The 23542-nt window shown below is 37.8% G+C and overlaps 1 protein-coding gene across 1 annotated transcript in view; it reads right to left on the minus strand.

The window, feature by feature from the left end:
* Positions 1 to 733: 733 nt before the first annotated feature.
* COL9A1 (collagen type IX alpha 1 chain) overlaps positions 734 to 23542 on the minus strand; it is a 96523-nt gene continuing 73714 nt past the window's right edge. The window contains exons 37-41 of the mRNA XM_030929603.1: positions 19530 to 19676; positions 19277 to 19331; positions 17306 to 17494; positions 10646 to 10723; positions 734 to 1696 (exon numbers count right to left, since the gene is read on the minus strand). Coding sequence (XP_030785463.1) covers positions 1512 to 1696; positions 10646 to 10723; positions 17306 to 17494; positions 19277 to 19331; positions 19530 to 19676 — 654 coding nt within the window. The 3' untranslated portion in view covers positions 734 to 1511. The remainder of the gene's footprint in view (positions 1697 to 10645; positions 10724 to 17305; positions 17495 to 19276; positions 19332 to 19529; positions 19677 to 23542) is intronic.

Below are 23542 nucleotides of genomic sequence, written 5' to 3' on the forward strand. Positions count from 1 at the left end.
AGAAAAAAATATATAAGTATTATATTAGGGCTCACTCTCCTTTGACTTGACAGAATTTAGTTCCATAAACTAAAGATACTATGTTAAGCTATTGTTCTATGCCCCAGCACAGGTTACTCATAGGCTCTGTGATATAAAATGAATATATTAAGTCTGTTGGATAGTTAAGTAGATGTTAATGAAACAGCAAGTCAATATGATTACATAAATAATAATAAAGTGCTTAAGTGGTCAGGAAATACTTGTTAAGAATACAGTGCTTTAGCTGAGCTGCCTTAATAAAATTTACAAAAAATGGTGAAACATAAATCATGTTTGCAATAAAGTTCTGAGTAGGAGGGAGCTAACAAACCACTGGAATGAACTCAGTGGTTCTTAACCTAGAAATAAAGCAAGGCTAGACTTAAAAGAGTCCACGAAATCTCTGAACTACTATACAAAAATATAGATGCATATGCAGCTGCACATCTTTCTAGGGAATTAACATTTCAAAAAGGTCCATGAAGCTCTCCCTATACACACTAAAACACACACACACACACACACACACACATCTGTCACAGGGTAACACCCTCTGTGGAACAGCTTTTTTAATTACTCTATGTAGAAAAAACACTAATATTATAAACATACACCTATAGAACCAGTAGTTAAGTAATGTTTAATGTATCTAAATAAGCTCAGTGACTTCTTTTCATTGAACATGATTATCTATAAGAAAACATGCAAGAGATTAAGAAACCATATTTATTTCTTCTTTGGTACAACCAGAGATGTTACCTCAAACCTTTAAAATAAATAATCTCATCAATAAAATTTATGAATGCCAGAGTATTAAAATTATTTCTTTGCTTTCACATAGAAGCAGTCAAAATACTAACAGGTTTGGGGTACAGTACATACAGTTCAACAAAATTCAGGCTGGAGAAGAAAACCAATACGTGACATAAGGAAATCATTTTGGGCGATGTAGCCCTTTCTTACTCCAGAGACAGCACATCGATGGGATTTTAAGCACCAATTCTATTGAATGTAGTGGGGTTTTTTTCATAACTAGTCTAGTAATCCTCTATCTAACTGAAACAGTAATCTGAGAACAACATCTAAATGAAAATAATTACTGCAACTGAGGTAAACCAAACAGTTGTTTTTGTTTATTGGCACAGTGGCCCGCGATAAGACACATAGGTATAGCACACTAAAGCTCAAGATCCTGGGAACAGGAGTATAAATTTATTCAAGGGACGTGTTTGGTTTTCTTTTTTTTTTTTTTTTTTTTTTTAACTGATGACTCTGCTGTCTTTCCTCCAAGGGAAAGGAAAGAGAACTTACTGAATAGCACCATTCTTCTAAATGTGATTGTCAAGTAGGACTTCCGTAATCATGCTGAAGGTAATATATTTTAATCATGCTGACAGTAATCATCTTTGCCCCAGCTTTGGGTGGTGTTTCTCCCCCAAGCTCCTTCTCCAGGCGTGGTTCATGCAGAGAGTCATGCAGCACTAAGCCTTTCACGGGTCAGGCCCTTTGCTAAATGCTCGCTGACCAGCCTGCATGGTGCAGGAGGCTGGCTCACAGAAACCGGGAAGCCCAGGAGGTCCCGGGGGTCCAGGCACGCCAGGAATTCCTGCCACCCCGGGGGGGCCTCGTTCACCGTCTCGGCCATTTCTCCCATAGCTGGCAGGGCCTGGGTCACCTGAAACACACAGAAGATTGCACATGTGAGGAGGAGAATCCTCATCAATGCAAACTGGCAGAGGGCACTGGACCCTCACAGCGCAGCAGTGCTCAGATAAGGGGCTTAACAAATGCTTTTGGAAACGATGGATGATGATGGTGATGATTGGTGATGAAGATGATGATGATGATAATAAGATCCCTTCCTTGGACTTGGGTTTTCATGGAAATAAAAAGTAGAAAGAGACCTTAGTGTCTCTAACCCACATTTCCATCAGTAGAGCGGCACTGTGCACCATGGTAGCCTCCAGCCACAGGTGTCTATTGAGCGCTGAAATGTGATGAGGCCAAATGGAGATGAACTAAATATCAAACACACCTGGATTTTAAAGACTTCATATGCAAAAAAATGTAAAATAGTTCATTAAAAAGTTTTGTGTCTATTACATGATGAAATGATCTTTTGCACACAGTGGGTTAGGTAAACTATATTGTTAAAACTAATGTCACTTGATTATTTTTACCTTTTTCATGTGGCTACTTGATTTAAAATCATACATGCAACTCACATTTGTGGCTCACATTGTATTTCTTTTGAATGCAAGAAGCAGTATTCCTTACTTCTAATAACTGAGCAACATCTGGTCAGGGAGAAGTATAGTTTAGTGGTTAAAAACACAGGTTTTAGAGACAAATAGCTTTACATTCCAGCCCTATCATTTATGAATAATGTGACATTAGCAAGTCACTAATCTCTCAGTTTCTTCATCTACAAGATGCTATAATGTCTTCTTAATAATTAAATTCAGGCCAGGTGCAGTGGCTCACGCCTGTAATCCCAGCACTTTGGGAGGCCAAGGTGGGCGGATCACTTGAGGTCAGGAGTTCGAGACCAGCCTGGCCAAAATGGTGAAACCTCATCTCTACTAAAAATATGAAAAAATTAGCCAGGCATGGTGGTGTATGCCTGTAGTCCCACCTACTTGGGAGGCTGAGGCAGGAGAATTACTTGCACCCAGGAGGCAGAGGTTGCAGTGAGCCGAGATCGCACCACTGCACTCCAGCCTGGGCGACAGAACAAGACTTCATCTTAAAAATAAAAATAATAATAACAATTAAATTCTACAATTGAAAGCACCTGATAAATAGGGGCTATTATTATAATTATTGAGATATTGATTAATGTCTTTTAGAAGGCTGTGCCATGTGCCCTACAAAATTTCATGCTATTTTTCTCATGAAGAGTGACCCCAACATGAACTTTGCCATAGCAGGTTCTTTGGGGGACATTTCTTGCTTGTCTTCCTTTTGTCATGTTTAAGGGTTGTATGTTGCCCTCAATGGGGCACACTCTCTGAGGCACAGCACCCCATAACAAAGAGGAATATCTGCTGAATGTTTACCGCAATGCACCAGCAGCACTTTCACACAATTATTGCAAAAGTGGTGATGAGAAATCGTGTAAAACAAACTGTGTATGCCAAAATAATATAGGGATCCTCATTCCATCTCAGCCATCTTAACTTGGTCTTTCAGCCAAAAAGCTGGAAGCCAAATCTACATGCTCAACTACATATTTGCTTATATTTGGTTACTTTCCTTCTTTCTCTGTGGTTTTTACTTTTCTTTTTCTATTTGAGTAGTCTTATTACATGTCTTTTGTTGGTCTTACTATAGTAATATGGTCTTATTCAGTGGTCTTATTACATATATCTCACATACTTTTAGAAAGAAGGTAGGTCAGAGATCTCATTTTACATAACATCTCATTCTTCCTCTGCTGCATACACTTCGATCCACACAAAGCAATGTCATAGGGCAATATATTAATAAGTTTTAAGGGGGAATAATTATCTTTGAATAATTATCCATCTCGAAGCTATAGATAAACAGAGATATAAGTCATTTTCCCTAATTTACCCCATACACTTTCATTCAACTATACCTAGTTAGTATGAAGCAAACCATTATGTGTTTCCTTTTCATGATGAGGCCCCTGAGAAAGCGTCTCCCTAATCCCCAGCATCTGTAGATAAAGCTGTAGCAGAACGATGCCTTCAGCAGCACCTGTTAAGATCCTTAACACCAGATGCAGTTAAAGGTGAAGTTGGTTTTTTTAAGGTTTAAAAGATGAGCCAGATCTAAATCTGATTTTCATGCACCTTATCAGTAGGAATGCCCCCACTGAGACACACCAGGTGTGCCTTTAAATCAAATCAAGTTTAGGAGAGGGAAATGCTCAGAGAAGAGGTAGAAAACCAAATGAGCACAGGGGCTGGGATGGCCATTTAGACCAGGGGTGGGCAAACTTCAGCTCATGAGCTAAATCCTGTTTTTGTAAATAGTTTTATTAGAACACAACCATGGTCATTTGTTTACATATTGTCTGTGGCTGCTTTGGCATACCAGGGCAGAGTTGAGTAGCTGCAATACGGTGCCCATAGCCAAATAATCTGATCCTTCACAAATAAAGTTTGCTGATCCCTGATGTTATAAAGAAATGAGCCTGGATTAAGAAATTCCCCCACTGTTTTTATGAGATGGAAACGTAAAGTACAAATGCAATGAAATTTGGCCACTAATATTCCACATAAGTGTTGGGGAGACCAAAGGGAGGAGTGAGGCCTGTGGTGAGATGGAAAGTGGATGCAGGCAGCAGCTCTTCTCCAGCTAACAGCTGCCATCGGGGAATACAGGCCAGTGTTGCCAGAACTTCTGATAATTTTCAAGAGAAGCCAGGAAGCTGGGATTTTAAATAAATATCTCCCAATGTTTAAATGTTAGCAACCAATTCAATTTTTTCAACATTTGTAGAGCCAACCAAAAACCTTAAGTTTAAGAGAATTCACTCTCTAATACACAAACAATATTAAAAAGCAGAAGGATAGCTTTTTAGATTTTCACGTTTGGTTCCCCATCAACACACTCCAGGAGAAGTTTTTCTTTTTCTTTTTTACCTTGCTGAGTTTATTCCAAATTTCTGCTTATCCTCTGAGGGAACAGTTGCCGAAGCCATCCTGTCTACCCTTGATTTATTTTATGAAACGTGCATCTCATCCAATTCTGCCTTTGCCAAATGCAGCAATTTACCCTTGGGAGCTTTGGATGATGTCATCATCATCATCGCCAACGTGTAATGAGAATGCTTTCTCGTTTCCATGTGCCATACACTATGCTCATTATTGAGCCCATTTTTCTCAAGTATAAACTGAGAGTTAGAAAGATCAAATAATTGTCCATAGTCATATAGCTAGAAATGAAGACCCTTAGCCACTGTACTAATCTAACTGCATTTTCCCACCTATTGATTTTTTAACTCTGTGGAAGGGTGTGGAGGTGTGTGGCAGGGTGTGTGTGTGTATTGTCATTGTTTTGTTTGTTTGTTTTTAATTCCTTGAGCCCGAGTTGACCAGGAAGTAGAGAGAGGCACAAAAACAAAGAGCAGTATTGATTTTTGTAGAGCTCTAATGATCACAAGAAACTAAGATATTTTTCTGAAGTTTTGCCCTGTAGAAATACCAGAGAAAAAAACAGCCTTAACATAGCAGATTGTCAGGCTCTGGAGAGTCCTGATCCAGGGCCTTTGCTCTCATGGATGTTCTGAACTATGTGGGAGCCTCAGTTGGGTGTCACTATGTCCACAGTCCACATCACTCAAAAAGTGAAGCTGACTCATAATAACTGTTCACAATATGGGCATAAATGGTTAGTCCAGCAGCTCCATTAATGAATATCTACCAACTGCTTTGTAACTCTTTAGAAAGAGAAAGCGTGGATCTCAAGTGTTATTCTGCTCTGCTTGCCTCATGTGTGTGATGCTTACACTAACTGCCTAATGATTACATGGTTTTCTGAAATGTCAAGGACCTATAAAAATGTTGAATGTTCCCAATACAAAGAAATGATAAATGTTTGAGATGATGGATAGACTAATTACCCTAATCTGGTCATTATATAATATTTCCATTGAAACATCACTACATATCCCATAAATATGTGTAACTATGATATGTCAATTAAAATAAAATATTTAGAAATGTTATTGCCAAACATTTCATGTTTTATTATTATTATTATTTATTTAAGAAATGAGTATCTATATCATTCTCTATAAAACCACTAGAGGGTAGTCAAGTTTCACTGATGGAAGCCAATCCTGGCTGGCTCATTCTGGAGGCAGCCCCTTACCTAATACATGCTATGGAATAAAAGGGACTGTGTATACAGTAAAAAAATAAAATCAAATAAAGTGAATAATTTTCACATTAAATAGGGTATTTCATAATTAATCCACTGGTTATGTAGACTTTTTTATGTACCAGGACTTTCTTACATTTCTTGAGCTTAATGTTGTGGTATTTGACAAAGCAGTATATGTTTAAGGAATTGTAAATTGGTTTATGTAAGGCCCAGCAACCAAATAAAACCGCTGCAGCAATGGAAATTGAATAATTAGGTACCGAAAAACTTAGCCCAGAACTGAATGTGTGCATGTGTATTTTTCCACTCCATAGTCTCAAGCAAAGCTCACCTTTCTGCAGACTTTGCACAAGAAAAACAAATATTCTTATAACCTACTATAGCCCTGCACAAAGCCAGCTATAACTTCCATGTCCAAGAGGCAAAAAGCATCTCAGCTCAATCTCAGCTCACAAGTCACCTTCCTGGTGTTCACATTCAAATGATTTGTCATTTATGTTTTGCCCTAGTGAGTGCACAAAGAGGAAATCAGGACTCATTATTGTTAATAAATATGTTCCTTTAAAATTCTCAGAGTGATGAGGAACTAGTCCCAAATGGGCAAGTTTGGTGACAGCAAACAGAGAGAGGTCTATAAGACAACCAACCAAGCAATAACACTGGCTGACCTGTGGCACAAAACTGAAGGTAGGGGAGACTAAAGTTCCAGGGATTGCTAATGTGATCCACGTAGCTCTGCAAGAGAGTCAGAGAAAGAAGCAAGACACCCAGCAGTTATGGGACATGCCCAATTCACATGTCTAGGTTGCAAAGAAAAACTAATCATATGATTGGACAGTCAGCCAATCATTCTGTCCACTTTGTGAACACAGACTCAGGAAGCATGAATATGTCCTGTTATTACCTGAGAGACTTTTGTCAGGATATGAATTTAAGAGTATATTTTCTCAAATACATTATGAAAAAGGAAGCAACAATAATAATAACAGTTAAATTTGCAGAGTGTCTGTTTGCCATATGCCAGGCACTGTTCTAAGAGCTTTACATGTATTAACATGTGCATATATGCTCTAAATACAAGGTAGGCATGGTGATTTCCATTCACAAAAGAGGAAACTGAAGCACTTCGAGGTAAAAGAACAGTGCATAAGCCCCTGGCAGCCTGGCTCCATGTCTGCACTTCTTAATTATTTGCCCAGCCTACTCCTGGCTGTGAGAAACAAACTAGATTGTGTATGTGTACTTTTTAAACAACAAAGCACTGTAGCCAAAATAATCATCAATGTAATGGTTATAATAATAACCTGTGTTCCATAACAAGCAATGTAGCATTATGTCTCTACAGGGCATGCAATACTTAACACTGAACAGAGATAGAACATTGGAGAGGGGAGACAGGGAATTAAAACTGTTCAGAAAGAATACAGGAACTCTAACAACTGATAGAAAATGATATTAGTTACATCGTAAAAAAATATGTTAAATGCCTTAGCACAAAGAATGATCCAACTATCTTTTTTTTTTATTCAGGAGGATTTGAGCCCCAAATCCAACAATAGAAACAACAAAGAAGGTTACAGAATATGCTGTTCTGCAGGTTCTTTCTTTTTTTTTTTTTTTTTAGGTTCTTTCTTTTAGGTAAGATGTGTATTTATCTAGAAGGTTCCAGACAAATCCCTGCACAGAAGCTGGTTGAAGGTCCCTCAGGCCTTAAAGTCCTATTAATAATATGTTTGCAAGAGATCAGAAATCACATTCCTAGACACATTCAAGCTCTACCAAGAAATAAAAAGCAGTCTAGCCTCAGTGGACAATTAAGTAGTGAAATGATGTACTGCTACCCAGTACTTTGCATTTGTGATTTGGAGTTGAAGTAGACTTTCATGGAGAGAAGGTCTGAGGCATCGGGGTGGTGCTGATTTAGAGAAAAGTAATATATTACTGCTGATCAAGAGCAAGAGAAAAAAGCTGCAAGGGCTGAACTGGGGTCCAGCTTTGCCCTCAGCTCTCCTTGATCCACCTTAAAAAGCAAAAAGTGGACTTGCTATATTAATAATAGTACCAACAGCCAACATTTCTTGAGCACCTACTGTAGCCAGGAACTGTCTTAAGCAATTTACATGGATTAAGTTTCTTTATTTCTCAGAAATACACTATCAGAGAGGTGTCCTTCTTATCACTGTTTTGTAAATGGGAGAACTGAGGTGCAGAGAAATTAAGTAACATGCCCAATGTCATAAAGTTAGTTAGTGGCAGAGTCAAATGTGAACCTGGGATGTCTGAATTGTAGAAGCCACTCTTCAAACAGCCCACTTTCAGGTACTAGCTTTAAGGGAGGAATGACCCAAAAAGCTCTTGTCAGGAACTTGACTGACTTGAGCATATGCATGGTGTCAACAAGAGAACATGGGCCGACCTTGAAACCCAAGCCCTCAGCTGGTGCTTTCACCTGTGTGCTGCACGAGGCCACTGCGCCAAAGCGCAGAAAACGACCCAGCAGCAGACCCCTCTTCTCTGGCGTCTGTGCTTTTGAAAGTTAGCCTATATTCCTGAAAAATAATCTGGAACTCAGATTTTTCACTAAACAATGTCAGATATCCTCTCAATTAAAAGGTTGCAAAAAGTCCAAAAAAGGAAGGCTACCGAGGTTGAGATATAAGTAACCATAACAAGGAAATCAAGAAAGAAGAGTAAGCTGGGAGGTGAGAAGGATGGGAGACAATCAGAGCTGATGGGGAGAGAGCAAAGTGAGAGGAGGGGAGAGATCAGAGGAGGGCGACGATTTTGGAGGTGATCCTAGGAAAGGAGGGGCAAGGACCGACCAAAGGAAGAAAGGAAAATGAAAACAGAAAGGACAGGTATTAAGAGTCCCCTGGAAAAGGGAGTGCACAAAATGTTTTAACAATTCAGATTTAAGATCAAAGCCAAGATCAGCTGAAATTAATCATTTTGTTTATAAGCGATCCCAGGGAGGGCTGCAGATAATGATCTTGTCCTGCCTCACAATTTGCTCACACGTGGATGGTCTGATGTTCTAAAAAGCAATCAGGGAAGCCCCTGTGGCTGGGCGCCCCGTTTGCGCCCCCATCAACCTGGCTCCTGAAAAAGGTTTACTGCAGATGGGAGATAATGTGCTCCTGACAGTCTGGGACACAGCACACATGGAGCTGATCTTCCTCCATCTTCTCATCCTTACATTGAAAATGTGGCTTACCAACAGGTTTTTTTCAAAGTAAGAATCCCTAGAAACCAGAATACATTTTCAATAAAGGAAAATGTTGCCAATAGTGCAAGTCACTGGTTCAAGAACTGTTAAGTGATTTGTCAATAAAACGAGAAAAGAAGTTATAAGGCTATCTCATAAATATATAGATAGTTAAGTAAATTGTGATGATAATATGATATTAGCCTCAAAACTTCCTATTCCTACCACTGGTGACAGAGACAAGCACCTTTAGTAAATTCTATTTCCTTTTCCTCTCCTCTAAACACCAATCAATGAATCCAAGCTTTACCACATATTAAAATCTTCTCTAAATCCCATTTAAGCCAGATTTTCCCTTCATTTCTAATCATAAATCTTCCATTTCCAATTATAAAAATTTATCAATTTGTGAAAACATTTTGACGAGCCCATGAATCAGTTTTAGAAAGGCAGTGTTTGAGTTATCTCCACACATTCATGTTTTTTTTAAAAAAAATTTTTAATGAGAACGCAATCCCCAGAAGCAATGAAATGGATAATTGGAAAGCAATGATGTTTTTGGCTACAATTATAGCTGTGATTAAATACATCAGCCTCCGGCAGAATTCGAAAATTGTAATTTCTTTTCCTAAACTTCCCTAGACCAAGTTTTCCCAAACCATTGTGGAAGCAAGTATCATCTCAATTCTCCTCAGCAACAGACCCCTAGGGCTTTGGGAGCCTTCCTAAGCCACTGTCTCGTCATAATAAGAGAGCGTTTGCTGGAAAGTTGAGCATCATTCATGCCCTTAAACTGAACTGGCTTTTGGCCCTGCTATGCTGCCTCTGTGATTGGGCTTGTAAGTCATTTCTCAAGGGATGAGTGTGTTCCAGCCTGGACTCTGGTGACAGGGTAGCCAGTGTATAAAGAGAACAGAAGGCCTAGTGAAAGACTCTGGGCCCTTCACACAGGGGCTACCCTGTCACCTCAGTTGACGCAGCTGTGATGTGTGGCTTGCGTGTGGCTCTTAGTGGTTATGAGTAGGAATGTTCAGTTTTGTATTTTCTTTCTTTATTTATTTCTTTCTTTCTTTCTTTTTTTTTTTTTTTTTTGTGGATGTGGGGTTTTGGAGAGTGTTTGAAAGGGAGGCTTTTAAAATAAAATTTTGGTTACTTCTTGTGCAAGAGATTAAAAACTGGTTAATTTTCCTACTGCTCTGGCATTTTAGATTAAAAAAAAAAACAGGAAACTATCACCTGCTTTAGAAATAGATAGGATCCAATGTATTTAGAATTTTATAACAAGTGCATCGTGCCTGGACCTTGACGCTATTTTTCTTGAAGCATCTATTTAAGGAAATTAGTATTTCAAGTCCTGATACCTATTTTCTGACAAAGAATACAGATATGATTTACAGATCATTCTTTACTAAAGCTGGTCTTGAAAAATCTATGCTAGCCATTCTGAATAATTAATATGCTTAAGTGATCAAATAACAATTATTTTAAAAGTTTATTCAATTCAGGCTGTCGACTTGCTACCAATTTGGCTACCTCCTCCTCTCAGCTATACAGCTCACTTACCTGGGAGACCTACAGCTCCAGGCAAACCTTTGGGACCTCTTCCTGGAGGGCCACGCTCCCCCTTTTCTCCCAAGTCACCTGCATTACATTAAAGAAATGTTATTTTTCTACATATCTATAAAAATAAACTTCCGTATCTTTAAACTTTAAGCAAATCTAAAATTCAGAAACCAAAAAGTCATGAAATTGCCATAAACTAGATTGTAGTGAGTATGCAGCAAGGCAAAAATCAAGTTCATCCTATTAATAGATCTAAGGGGGGGAAATCAAATTATTATATTCACAGATACTGCAATGACATTTGACTTCATTGAACATGTATTCTTGATAAAACATTCAATAAAATAAGAACCAATGGCCACTTCCTAAACATGAAAAATAAATCTATCTTAACCCAAAAGTTAGCTAACGCATAATGGAAAACACAAGAATTAGTTCCATTACAATCAGAACAATATAAAGACACCTACTTTATCACTATTATATAACATTTGGTTTGAGGAATTAAAACTATCTCTATTTTCAGGAGATATGAATATATATCTTAAAACTCTAGAAAGTTAACTCAAAAACTACTACAAACAGTAGCATTCAGTCAACTAGCAGGGTACAAAATTAATATATTGAAATTATAATTTTATATATATTAACACAACCAGTAATAAGACATAGTAAAGAAGACACCATTTATAATAACAATTAAAATATTAAACAACGATGAATAAAACTAATCAGAAATAGGCAAGTCCAACATGACAAAAGGTTTAACATTTCTAAAGGACACCAGAAGACTTGAAAATCATTCTTAAATAGATATGACATCATCATAAAATGTTGCCAGTTCTCCCCAAGCTGAATTTTCATCATGATCTTAATAAAAATACAAACCCATTTTTTATCAGAAAAGAAGATCCTGAAGTTTGTATAGAAAACACATAAGCCAGAGTAAGCCACAAAAACTCCATAAAGAAAAGCAACATGAAGGGAATTATTTTGACCAGATATTAAATCAACTAAAATGTGTGGTATTGGTCTCTGAATACACAGACCAGTGAAACAGAATAGAAAGCCCAAAAAGTAGGCCCAAATACATACAGGATTTGGGTTTATAATGAAGGTGGTGTCTTAAAGTGGGAAAAAGTGGAACAATTCAGTAAATGGAATTGGAAGAATTGAGTAAAGAAAAGTTAGATCTATACCTCACACCCTATTCCAGGATAAAATACTAATGGATCAAGTATTTAAATGTAAGTTAAGAATCAAAAGATAACAAGGGAGAATTATGACCTCAGATTGGCCTTTTTATTAGGATGCAAAATATGAAAAGTTCCTAAAATAAATACAAAAAGGTCAACAACGTAACAGCAAAAAAATAAATAAATAAATAACCAAAATACATGAGCAGGCATGTCAATAAAAGGAAGTAAAAATGGCTCTTAAATATGAAAAATTCCCTGACTTCACTCTCAGAACAAAATAAATGTAAATTGTTAAAAAAAAAAAAAAAAAAAGGATGCTATTTTAACCTATAAGATCGGCAAAAATTCCAAAGTTCAATTAAACATATACTAGCGAGTCTGTGAAAAATGCACTGTTATGAATAGCTGATAAGAGTATAAATTTGGACAATCACATTGGAGGGTAATTTGACAATAGCTATCCAAATTTTTTACCCAGCAGTTCTACTTCTAGGAATTTATCATAGAGATAGAGATGGAGTGTATGCTGCTATTTTATACAAAAATGAAATACCTACAATGTTGTTCACTGTGGCCCTGCTATAATAGCAGAAGGTTGGAAACAATCTATGTCCATTAAAAGGTTAAATACATTACAGAACTTCCACAGAATAGAACACTATGCAGCTGTGAAGAAATAGCCAGGAAGCTCTTTGGAATGGTCTCCATGTCATACTGTTCACTGAAAAAGGCAAGTTCCAGAACACTTGCTAAAGAACAATATGATTCATTTTTAAAAGGATGTAGAAAAAATACATATTCATGTATCCTTATATAGAATTGCTTATAAGGATATGTAAGAAAAGAATAGTATGGATTACCTAGTGGGAAGGAGAAAGGAAATTAGGCAGATAGGAGGCAGGGATGGGAGAGAAACTTCACTAAATACTTTTTTTTATACGTTGTTAATTTTTGGAACTGTATAAAGTTAGTATTATGAAATATAAATTAATCAATCTTAAAAACATAAAGTGTGTTGTCACAGTGTCTATATTTCACTACTGACTCATTGTTTATGGGGAACATACTGTGGATTGCAATGAACCATGTGAATTTGCAAGACATTTACAAGACAGTTGATTGAAATTGGGGATTTAGTGGGGACGGAACAAAGTTGCATTAATTATCCCAGCCCCTAAAGATACCAAACCCAGCAACTTGGCTCATTAACAAAATGCGCTGTTGCATTAGTTAACTGGTCCTAAATGGCGTCTGCTGCTCTTTGCTGAAGGCATTATCCCATTATTCCAGTAGTACAGTAGTATATCATTATTCTACTATGCTGTTAGAAAATGCAATGGCACCTTGCAATAAATTCTATACATACCATTTTTTTCCAAACATTTGTATCAACTTAGCCTCATTCAACATTAAGTCAAATTTGTTATAATTTTAAAAACAAAGTCATGTACACAACAAAAATAGAAAAAATATCTGTATAACCGTCTGCACTCAGATAGTCAAAGATCTCTAATTCTGAAGTGAATATTTAGTCACCATACTTTGATTTTAGCTGTGAATGTCTTTACGTGAATGTTTTTATGATCAACTACATTTCATCACATTTCAAAACAATTTAAATTTATATAAATACTATGAAGGACTGAACTCAGGTTGAACTCATATTTACATAAGCTAGTTTTTTTAACACTCATCATCAATATGGCCTTACCATATTAGGAAGATACGACAATTAACATCTTATAAACTAATGGCATAAGCATTCTTGTTAACTTGGTAATTCGAGTGTCATATCACTATAATTCTGGAGGCTGGAAATGAGAACAGACTCTCTAAATGTGCCACATTTTCTGAAGATATGAGATGAACATTATAAATTAAAGTGTGGCTTTTACGCTAATAGTAAAAGCTAAACTTGTTTGTACATTTTAGCATGAAGCCACACCAACTTTTAATGTTGCTTCAAGGAATAAGACCAGTGTCTGTTGTGATTATGTCTTTGGTTATCAGTCAGAGAAGAACAAGTTTTAAGATGAGCTCCAAAACAGAGCCTATTTGGCAAACTGCCACGCTGCAGCAAACCAGGCATACAGGTTGGTTCCATCGACAAGGTTAATCTACTACTTCAAACCCTGGTCATGTCTTCTTTTGAGATGTACAAAAACCAGCTCAGGGAACTAAACGTCCAGCTGTGTTGTCCTCCTCAGTCAAAAAATATGCATTAAGAGCTTGTAAAATAAGCTTTAGATAATGTATAGAGAAAAATACACAGCTTGAGCAGAAAAACAGCTCATTATAAACGAGTGGAAATTCTCATTGCTCTATAGTTGCTATTTATTTCATTTATTCACGAGCTATCATTGATGCTCTATCTCCATGTAAACAGATTATCACTGAGAAAGGTGTTAGTCATAATCATGACACGTGTGTTTTCTCAGACCTTCATTTACATATTGCAGTGTCTGTTTGATTCACACTAAAATATCTAAAAATATACAGCCTTACTCAAAGGGACTTAAAATTAATCCAAACTGTGAATATTTTAAACTAATATTTATGACACAAAAGACCAATGTAATACCAAGCAAAGTGAACATAAGGCCAGTTAGATATCTCTCAGGTTTTGAGCCTGGGCCCTAACATTTTTGTATAGTATTGTATAAAGCATGTCAGTGAAAAACAGAAAAATTATAGACATAACCTAAGCTTTGACTATGATTTGAGGCATATTTCTACTAGCTCCTATTGAAAATGTTCTACTGTGTTCTTCAGAGTATTTTCTAGGAGAAAAACAGTGACTAAAACATAGGCTGAACTGTTCAAGCATTCATAAAAAAACTTGTTTGTTATTTATGTAGCAGTTTCTCCGGAAAAAGGCTCTCAAAGTGGCTAGATGGTAGAGCAAGATTCATACCACCCCTTCTTCACCAGGGATGGGGAAAAAAGCCAACAAGCAATTCTGAAATACATCTCTCCTCTAAATGACTGAAAATTTAAGTTTCAAAATGGTGGAATGTTTATTCTCAGGGAAATTTCAGCTGTAATCCTTAGGATATTACAAAGTTATATGTTTTCTAATAAATACTACTATTAATGTGTGTGGTGGGACAAGAAGAATCGAATCCAGCTGCCTAAAATCATACATTTCCAAAAGTATGACAGTGTTAATTGATTTTAAAAATTTAATTACCCCTCCCTACCTCCACCCCAAATTCTCCGAAGTTAAACTGAGAGAAGACACTGCTTTAAAGGATAACGAGAAAGGGATGGAGGAGGGTAGGGAGAAAAAAAATCCTTTGGAAAAGAGAAAAGAATTATATCACTTTATGTTATAGATTATGTCATGAATACTGAAGAAAAATTAAGGGGAAATACCTCATATGATCATGCTATGCTTGACGAATGAACCTAGTGCTAGAGACATTTTCCAGGTTCCAAATACAGAAATTTACTTTTCTTTCTTTCAAACTGAGGTTCATCTGCTAGAGCCAACCCAACCCAACCTAGCCACAAGTCACTGTTGCTAAATCTTCCCCAAACAATTCACCATTATTTCCAGTGGTTCTCAACCCTGGCTGCACAGTCAAATCAGCTGGAGAATATTTTCAAATCCCAATGCCCAGGCCGATAAAATCAGCATCTCTGGGAATGGGATCCAGACATCAGTGTTACTTTTAAGCTCCTCAGGCAATTCCAGTGTGCAGGCAAGGCTGACAAAGGCAGCTTTAGACTGTCCTAGCTTAGCAAGTGACATTGGGATTTTCATTTTTTAAAGAAGAGTTCTGTGACTGGCTCAAACACAGTTAAGCTCTGCCCCAAGGAGACTTCCTGCTAACCAAAGAAAATAGGGCTGTGATGTCTGTAGGCCCTATCACACATTCCTTTCAGTAGGAAAATGGGCAATTGCTCCACACCAGGTGCCGCAGAACCCCCAGGAGGGCCCGTTAAACTAGACAGCTAGACCTCGAGCCCAGAGTTTCTGATTCAGTGGACCCAGCGTGGACCAGGGAATCTGCATTCCTAACAAGGTCCCTGGTGACACCGCTGCTCCGGGGACAGCTCTTTCAGAACCACTACCCTAAAGTGAACTCAGGAAAGGCTGAGTCATCATGATCCAGCCACTTTAGCACAACAGATCCAAGGAAGTCAACAATCTACCTAAGGCTGTAGAGTTTCTTAGAAATTATTTACAGAGTGAATTGAGACTAACCATAGAGAGAGCACCTAAGGCATGAGCTCCTGAACTAGTAAAGCAGGACAAACATGAATAGGTACGTGACTCTTTCAAAGAAAGTGCTCAGTTCTCTTTAAGAAAAACTCTACCCTCAGTCTGCACTCTATTTGATTTTGTCTAGCCTCCCAAAGCTTTGAAATCATGCCAGCCTTATAAGAGGTCTCAGTTAGATCCCATTTTTTTTTAACATGAAGCTCTGAACACACCCAAAAAAATGTAATTAAATAAATTGTTCCAGCTGAAGGTCTAGTTAGTCAACTGCATCAGCAATTCATTTATAGATCCAAAAAGGCAGCTTGCTTGCCCTCTGACCATTCATACCATAATATTTATCCCTAATTGGAGCACTGCAGTACTTAAAAAAGAAAACAAAAATCCCTCTCTTGTTTCTGATGCCATGTCTTTCTGAAGTTCCCCAGAAAGATGTCAGTCACTCATCATGACATAGAAACTACTCGCTTTATTTAGTCCTCTCTGTAAATTTTCTAGGGCACATACACTCCAAGCTGATATACTTACTCCTCTCAACTAGCAAACTCCAAATGAGGCAGCCAGTTCCTCCACCAGTCCTGCTGAGTACCTAACACACTCATAGTCCCGTTTTTCTGCAAAATACTGGATGCAAGGGCTTAACTTGCTTTAAATAAAAATGGAAGGAACAAACTATCTTACATACTAAAGAAGAAATCACATTAGATTGTATTTCAGAGCTGAAAAAAATCCCATCAAAACTAAATATCCAATGTGATATTTTAAAAGAGGAGGAAGCCTGAATTCATATTTTTCTTATGTCCTATTAACACATTTTGTTAGTTTAAATAACAAATACAAACATCCTAAGGATGGTTGCCATGTTAGAGGAGCTCAACAATGACTTCAGGGTCTTAAAAAAAAAAAAAAAAAAAAAAAAGCTGAATGATCGTTTACCAGATCCCATAATCTTTGTTTTGAACCATGATTGAGGTAGAGTGTAATAGAAAAAGATCAGTACTAAAAGACACAGGACTTTAATTCTAGTATTTGGTCTACTGTTGTGGTATAGCAGGGACAAGAGAATATTACATAACAGTTTTTGAATCTTCACCATCACTGTTGTAAAAGAGAATAATACATGTTATCTCACTGGATATTCAGAAATTGGTAAAACATAAATTCCTTGAGCTTGATACAGATTATACATCTGAAAAGGGTTGTATTCTTTGGTTCCACGTGGGCAAGATGACTTACCTTTAGGTCCCCTCAAACCAAGGGCACCAGGGGGCCCTTTAACGCCTGGAAGGCCACGCATTCCCATCTGGCCTGGGAAACCATTCTCTCCAGGAGGGCCAGGGGGACCAGGAGGGCCAGGCCTTCCAGGGAGCCCAGAGGCACCCGAGTCTGGACGCTTAAGACTAGCAGCCATCTCAGCAAAATGCTCTAAAAGAGAATAAACAAAACAACCCAGAAGTGTCAGAAATATAAAAGTTATTCTAATGAAAAGAGAGGTATTCCAGATGCCTTTTTTCTAAATGTGTCACCAGATCTTCAAAACTGGTGGTAAGAAATGAATAAAGTTGGATAATTTCTCTGTGGGCTTTCTGCCAGGAAGCTTTGCTGGTGCTGTTTGATGCAGCTCTCCCTGGATATATTTGGCCCTGTTGTTCTGAGACAGAGTCAGGGTGCAGGAATGGAGGTAGCAGGGACTGGGATTTACAAAAATCTTCAACTAAGGCTTTGGGGTGAATGGTGTTCTGGAAGGATGTCATCTGAATACCAGCTGGGTATCTGAAAACCCAGGATGGGAAGAAAAATGAGTTTCTTAACATAGGTGGACGCAGATATCCAGACTGTTTTTAAAAGCCAAAGACATTGTCCAAAATTAATATTCAGACACCATTTGAGACCTCGCCTCATGTTCTTAGTTTGAAGATATTATATAAACTGAAATATCCCCAGGAGTCACAGCTTCTTATAAATCCTCCTTCTCAGAAGTTTTATCCATGCTTGAAATAGACAGCAAACATTAAAAATAACCTGTTTCTTGGGAATGGTCAGAGTTAGTCTTAAAAATTAATAACTGTGTGGGCTTTTCCAGGAACCATTAAATAGATCCTGAATCACTCACGAAAGCCATGGCCTACAAGAAAATCTCCCCATGAAAACATTCTAAGGGAAATATTCTCATGTAATGTTTTTTAAACTTAGAGGGTAAAGGAGAAAGTGAAATGGAAACAAATTTCTACCCAACATTTTTAAATTGTTTAAATGTGAGTATTCTAAATTTGCTTGTATAAGAAGAGTTTGCATCGAATCATAATTTTTTAGATATGTAATGTTTAAAACTAAAATAGACATTCAGGACAAAATGTCTGCAATAAGAGATCTATATTGCTTTTCAAATATAGAAGTGAATGTTTCGTTCCCATTTGGTTCTGGAAAACTTCTCAAGTCTCCTAGACAAACTAGACTGTCTAGTGAGCATACAAAAGAGTATCTCTTCATGACAAAGTTAGCTACACCAGAATACTATAACTAACTGTAGGCTTCAATGTTACAGAACTCCTCAGCTATAAGGTGCTTTTGCACATCTTCATTTTCTGTGTAATTCTGAAACAAATAACAATTGCCATAGCTACAGATAAATTTTGCAAGGGTTAACAAGTATGAAAATGTGTCATAATTTTGGTAAATGCTGGTTATTGATTTTTTTTACATATGTGTACATGAATGGAGATAATGTCCTTATGCTTCTTATGGGCATGGAGTCTGTCATTTACTTCTCACAAAATGTAGAGAAAGCCTAGGTCAGTGCTAGGTACACACTAAGTGGTAGGGTCTTAAGGAGGGGAGAGACAACTAAGAATTTGTGTTCCAAAGGAAAAAAGTGTGTGCGTGTATGTGTGTGTGTGTGTGTGAGAGAGAGAGAGAGAGAGAGAGAACTTTGTTATAAATTAACCCCTATGGCAAAAAAAAAAAAAAAAAAAAAAAAAAAGGCAGGATAACCAGAAAGGTAATATTTTATATTGAGACTATGGACTATATACTATTGTGGATGCCAATAGTTGGATAAAACAGAATTGGCATTAATATTACCCTAAATATCCTGTCTTTAAGGCATACAAAAAGTCACTCTTGTTTACCCTTGCATATCTACAAGAATAAAATATTAAGAAACAAGAGCTGACGGTGGAAAAAGTCAAACCATTGTGATTTATTTACCTTGTATGACTCTCATGCAAACCTGCTTAATGTGCTGATCTGTCGGTGCTCTACCCTGTGACAGAAAAGAAAAAAAGGCAGATTAACCACGAAACCATAAAGAGAACATTGTTAAGTTGTAAACTGACAGACTGCAAGGAGCCAGGTGGCTGGATTTACAAGAGAACTTGCTGAGAAGCTGATGCCTAGAATAGGCCTGCTGCTGTGGGACGGAGCCTCCAAATGGAAAGCACAGAAGCTGCCCACCACTCACCGGAGGGCCCTGGACACCAGGCAGGCCGGTGGCACCCTGTTCTCCCTGCACGCCCCGGGGTCCAGGTGGTCCTCTTGGTCCTTCCACTCCAGGAAGCCCCCGACTTCCCTCAGGCCCTCTCAAGCCAGGCTCTCCAGGATTACCTGCCTGGAACACAATTGCACACTATCAAACCAGGGCTAAGCATAAAGAATGTGCCTGCTTCATACTCATACAAACACTTACATGAAATTTGGGGTTTCCTGCAGTCTGCATCCTAACAGGTGTTCTTTCAGAGGTTACAAAACCTTCACCGCAAGGTGAAGACACATAATGCCACACAACTTACACATCTTTAGAAATCTAGTTCAAGTTAACTTTCAATATATCTTTCTTTTGGCTGGGTGCAGTGGCTTACACCTATAATCCCAGCACTTGTGGGAGGCCGACGCGGGCAGATCACGAGGTCAGGAGTTTGAAACCAGGCAAGCCAATATAGTGAAACCCCATCTCTACTAAAAATTCAAAAATTAGCCGGGCTTGGTGGTGCACACCTGTTGTCCCACCTACTTGGGAAGCTGAGGCAGGAGAATCGCTTCAACCCAGGAGATGGAGGTTGCAGGGAGTAGAGATTGCGCCACTGCACTCCAGCCCGGGTAACCTAGTGAGACTCTGTCTCAAAATCATCATCATCATCATCATCATCATCATCATCATCATCATCATCATCATCTTTCTTTTGGGGATAGTTATTCTTGCAAAATGTTTATTGGAATACTACTTTTTTTTAAAACTACATACTTTAAGTCACTTCATACTTTAAGTCACTCTCTAAGAGTAACTTAGTTTTCAATAAGCTTGTTAACATTTTCTGGCTACACAAAAGCCCCTGCATTCCTACAAAATATGTTACTTTGCATATCACTAGTGCAGCAAGCATAAAATAAAGATATTTCCAAGAACATAAGTTATTTAGCCCTTATAACTTTTTTTTTTAGAGAATGTGAAGATGCCATGTATATCCAGGAATTACTAAACTAAATCAATGCATTTAAAATACCGCATTTAAAATGCTGCATTTAAAATCCTTGACCAGGCCGGGCGCGGTGGCTCACACCTGTAATCCCAGCACTTTGGGAGGCCGAGGCTGGCAGATCATGAGGTCAGGAGATCGAGAGCATCCTGGTTAACATGGTGAAACCCCGTCTCTACTAAAAATACAAAAAATTAGCAGGGCGTAGTGGTGGGTGCCTGTAGTCCCAGCTACTCGGGAGGCTGAGGCAGGTGAATGATGTGAACCTGGGAGGTGGAGTTTGCAGTGAGCCCAGATCATGCCACTGCACTCCAGCCTGGGTGACAAAGCAAGACTCCGTCTCAAAAACAAAACAAAACAAAACAAAACAAAAAATCTTGACCAAAGAAAGTTACAACTTATCTAAGTATCAAGGAAGTTAAAAAATCTAAATATTAAAGAAGTTAAAAGTAAACCATGTGTTTCCTTAGCGTAAAAGCAAATACAAGTTAGATTTTTTTTTTCAGCTGAAACAGACCACTAAAAGCATTCAAAAGAATCATCTAAGATAAATGTTTTAAAAGAGACCAAATTAATTCACTTTTTGTTAAACTAAAAATTTGTTAAATTCTTCTGGTAGAATTTGTGGCAGAATAGCTCTAATATACTGCTGCTGTTCAGAATAAGAATGAGAAGATAAAAGAACACGAGGCAGCAAGGGAATGCTAGTGTTCAAGATATGAATGTTTGTAAAGCAATTTAATCCTGCTTCTTTTTCATATGCATCGTTTATCTAGAAAACCTGGCTCTTTCAAACAAATACTTTAAACTGAAGAAGGTGATGAAGCAATGCTTTTACTAGATACATCCAAATAAAGCTCAGCAAATGTGCTTTTCCAATTTCTCTTTATGCAAAAGAAATTGATATTCATCTAAGTCAACTTGCCAAAATAGTTTCTATGAAGAAATTATGGTTTAAAAGACTTCCTGAAAGACTGTCAGCAGGACAAGGAAAAGGTATCCTATATAGAAGGCTGCAACATTGTCAGGTGCCTAGGGTGCAAAACTGTAACAACTTCTTTTTTTTTTTTTTCTTGAGATGGAGTTTTGCTCTTCTTACCCAGGCTGGAGTGCAATAGCGCGATCTCGGCTCACTACAACCTCCAGCTCCCATGTTCAAGCGATTCTCCTGCCTCCGCCTCCTGAGTAGCTAGGATTACAGGTGTGTGCCACCACACCTGGCTAATTTTTTGTATTTTTAGTAGAGATGAGGTTTCTCCATGTTGGCCAGGCTGGTCTCAAACTCCTGACCTTGGATGATCCACCCATCTCGGCCTCCCAAAGTGCTGGGATTACAGGCATGAGCCACCGTGCGTGGCCAACAACTTCTAAAAGAACCCAGAAGAGAAGACAAAATGAACTCAGAAATATACTGAAGAACTGACAGAAAACAAAGGAGACTACGATGGAGTGTATAATCCTGCTGGCAGTGACTGAAATACTGCTACAATAAGAGATGGGAACTTCCTAATGAAGAGATTAAGGGCCAATGTGGCCAGGACCCTGAGTCTTTGGGAAAGAATTCCTCAACTGAGGAGTGGTATACTAAAACAGAAATCAGGTTACAGACATCGCCTACTTCACAACTTTGTCTATGCTGAAATCAATGAAGAAAGTGAAAGTCTTTGTGTTAGTAACAATTTCCCCTGATTCTGGGACAGTAGACTTCAATTTCACTCATATTACCTGGGCAGTGTCAGGTAAGACACAGGTGGGGAAGGAGATGAATCAAGGGCTAATTCCTAATATTATATGCAAATTTGAATGCAATTAATTTATTCTTGTCACTGCACAGTTCATTAACTTTTCTTTTGTTATAGCTTGAATTATTTCTATTGAACATTACTATTTCTAGATAGTGAAGCAGGATTTCTATTACCAAACTCAATCAAGGTTTACTCTAAATTTTTCTCAATCTTCGACCATTTCTATTAAAAATTCTTAGGCATAAAAATGTTACTTGAAACTTGAGACATGTTTTTTAGAGGCAGGTAAGTTAATACAAAGTAATAATATTCATCTCTGCGGTTTGCAAACAGCCCAAGGCTAGGCATTGTGACCAAGTCTAATTGGGTTCTCCTGGAGAAAGTGAAGCTGAGGATAGATCTAAATGCTTAAAGTAGGAGGTAGCTAAGAGGAAGAGGAAATCAGAACAAGGTGTTAAACAGCACGTAAAAAGAACTGTAAATGGATGAAGTTCTAGGTATGTAGGAGATGAGGTTTTATCTTTTTTAAAAATCTAGATGACATTGGCTGCCATGAGAATAATATGTTGGACAGGGACAGAGAAGGGTTGAGGAGATTCCAGAAACAGGAGGGACTTGGAAACTGATGGAAGCTGGCGGTAGTGGCATTTGAGATTGAGATCTGAGCTTCATCTTTTCTCCTCATACTTTCTTTAATTCCTAATTGTTTTAGATGTGAATTCATTTCCAATTAGTAAGTCATCTCAGGTTTCCTACTAAGTGATTCTATAATTCTGAATACATCTAACCTCTAAGGACACCAGTTTAGTTTCTATAAAACGACAAAAATGAACAAGATCATTTTCTACTTCTAATAATTCTCTATTATATTTTCTTATGCATTATTCCTCTATCTTACTTCCCCAACTAGAACGCATCAGAGATTAAGGCAATTACTGAAATATTTCTCAATGGTATAACTGCCAATGAAATTTAGTTATACTGTTGACACCAAAAAGCACAAGTCAGTTCTTTAAAAATGACCCATTTGGAGAGGACATTAGAGCATTACTGTGTAACACTCATTGAGTCATTTACAATATGGGGAAAAAAAAAACACTTCCATTCGAGTGGTTAGTTCACAAGGTAAATCCATTTACACAGTTGTGAGATATTTTTCTATTGGATTAATCCATTACGTAAGGTACAAATTTAGACATTTATTTCCATGAAAGTAAGTCCTTTAAGAGTTGAATGTTGGCTGGGTACGGTGGCTC

The sequence above is a fragment of the Rhinopithecus roxellana genome, chromosome 4 (assembly GCF_007565055.1).
Source record: "Rhinopithecus roxellana isolate Shanxi Qingling chromosome 4, ASM756505v1, whole genome shotgun sequence".
Classification (NCBI taxonomy): domain Eukaryota; kingdom Metazoa; phylum Chordata; class Mammalia; order Primates; family Cercopithecidae; genus Rhinopithecus; species Rhinopithecus roxellana.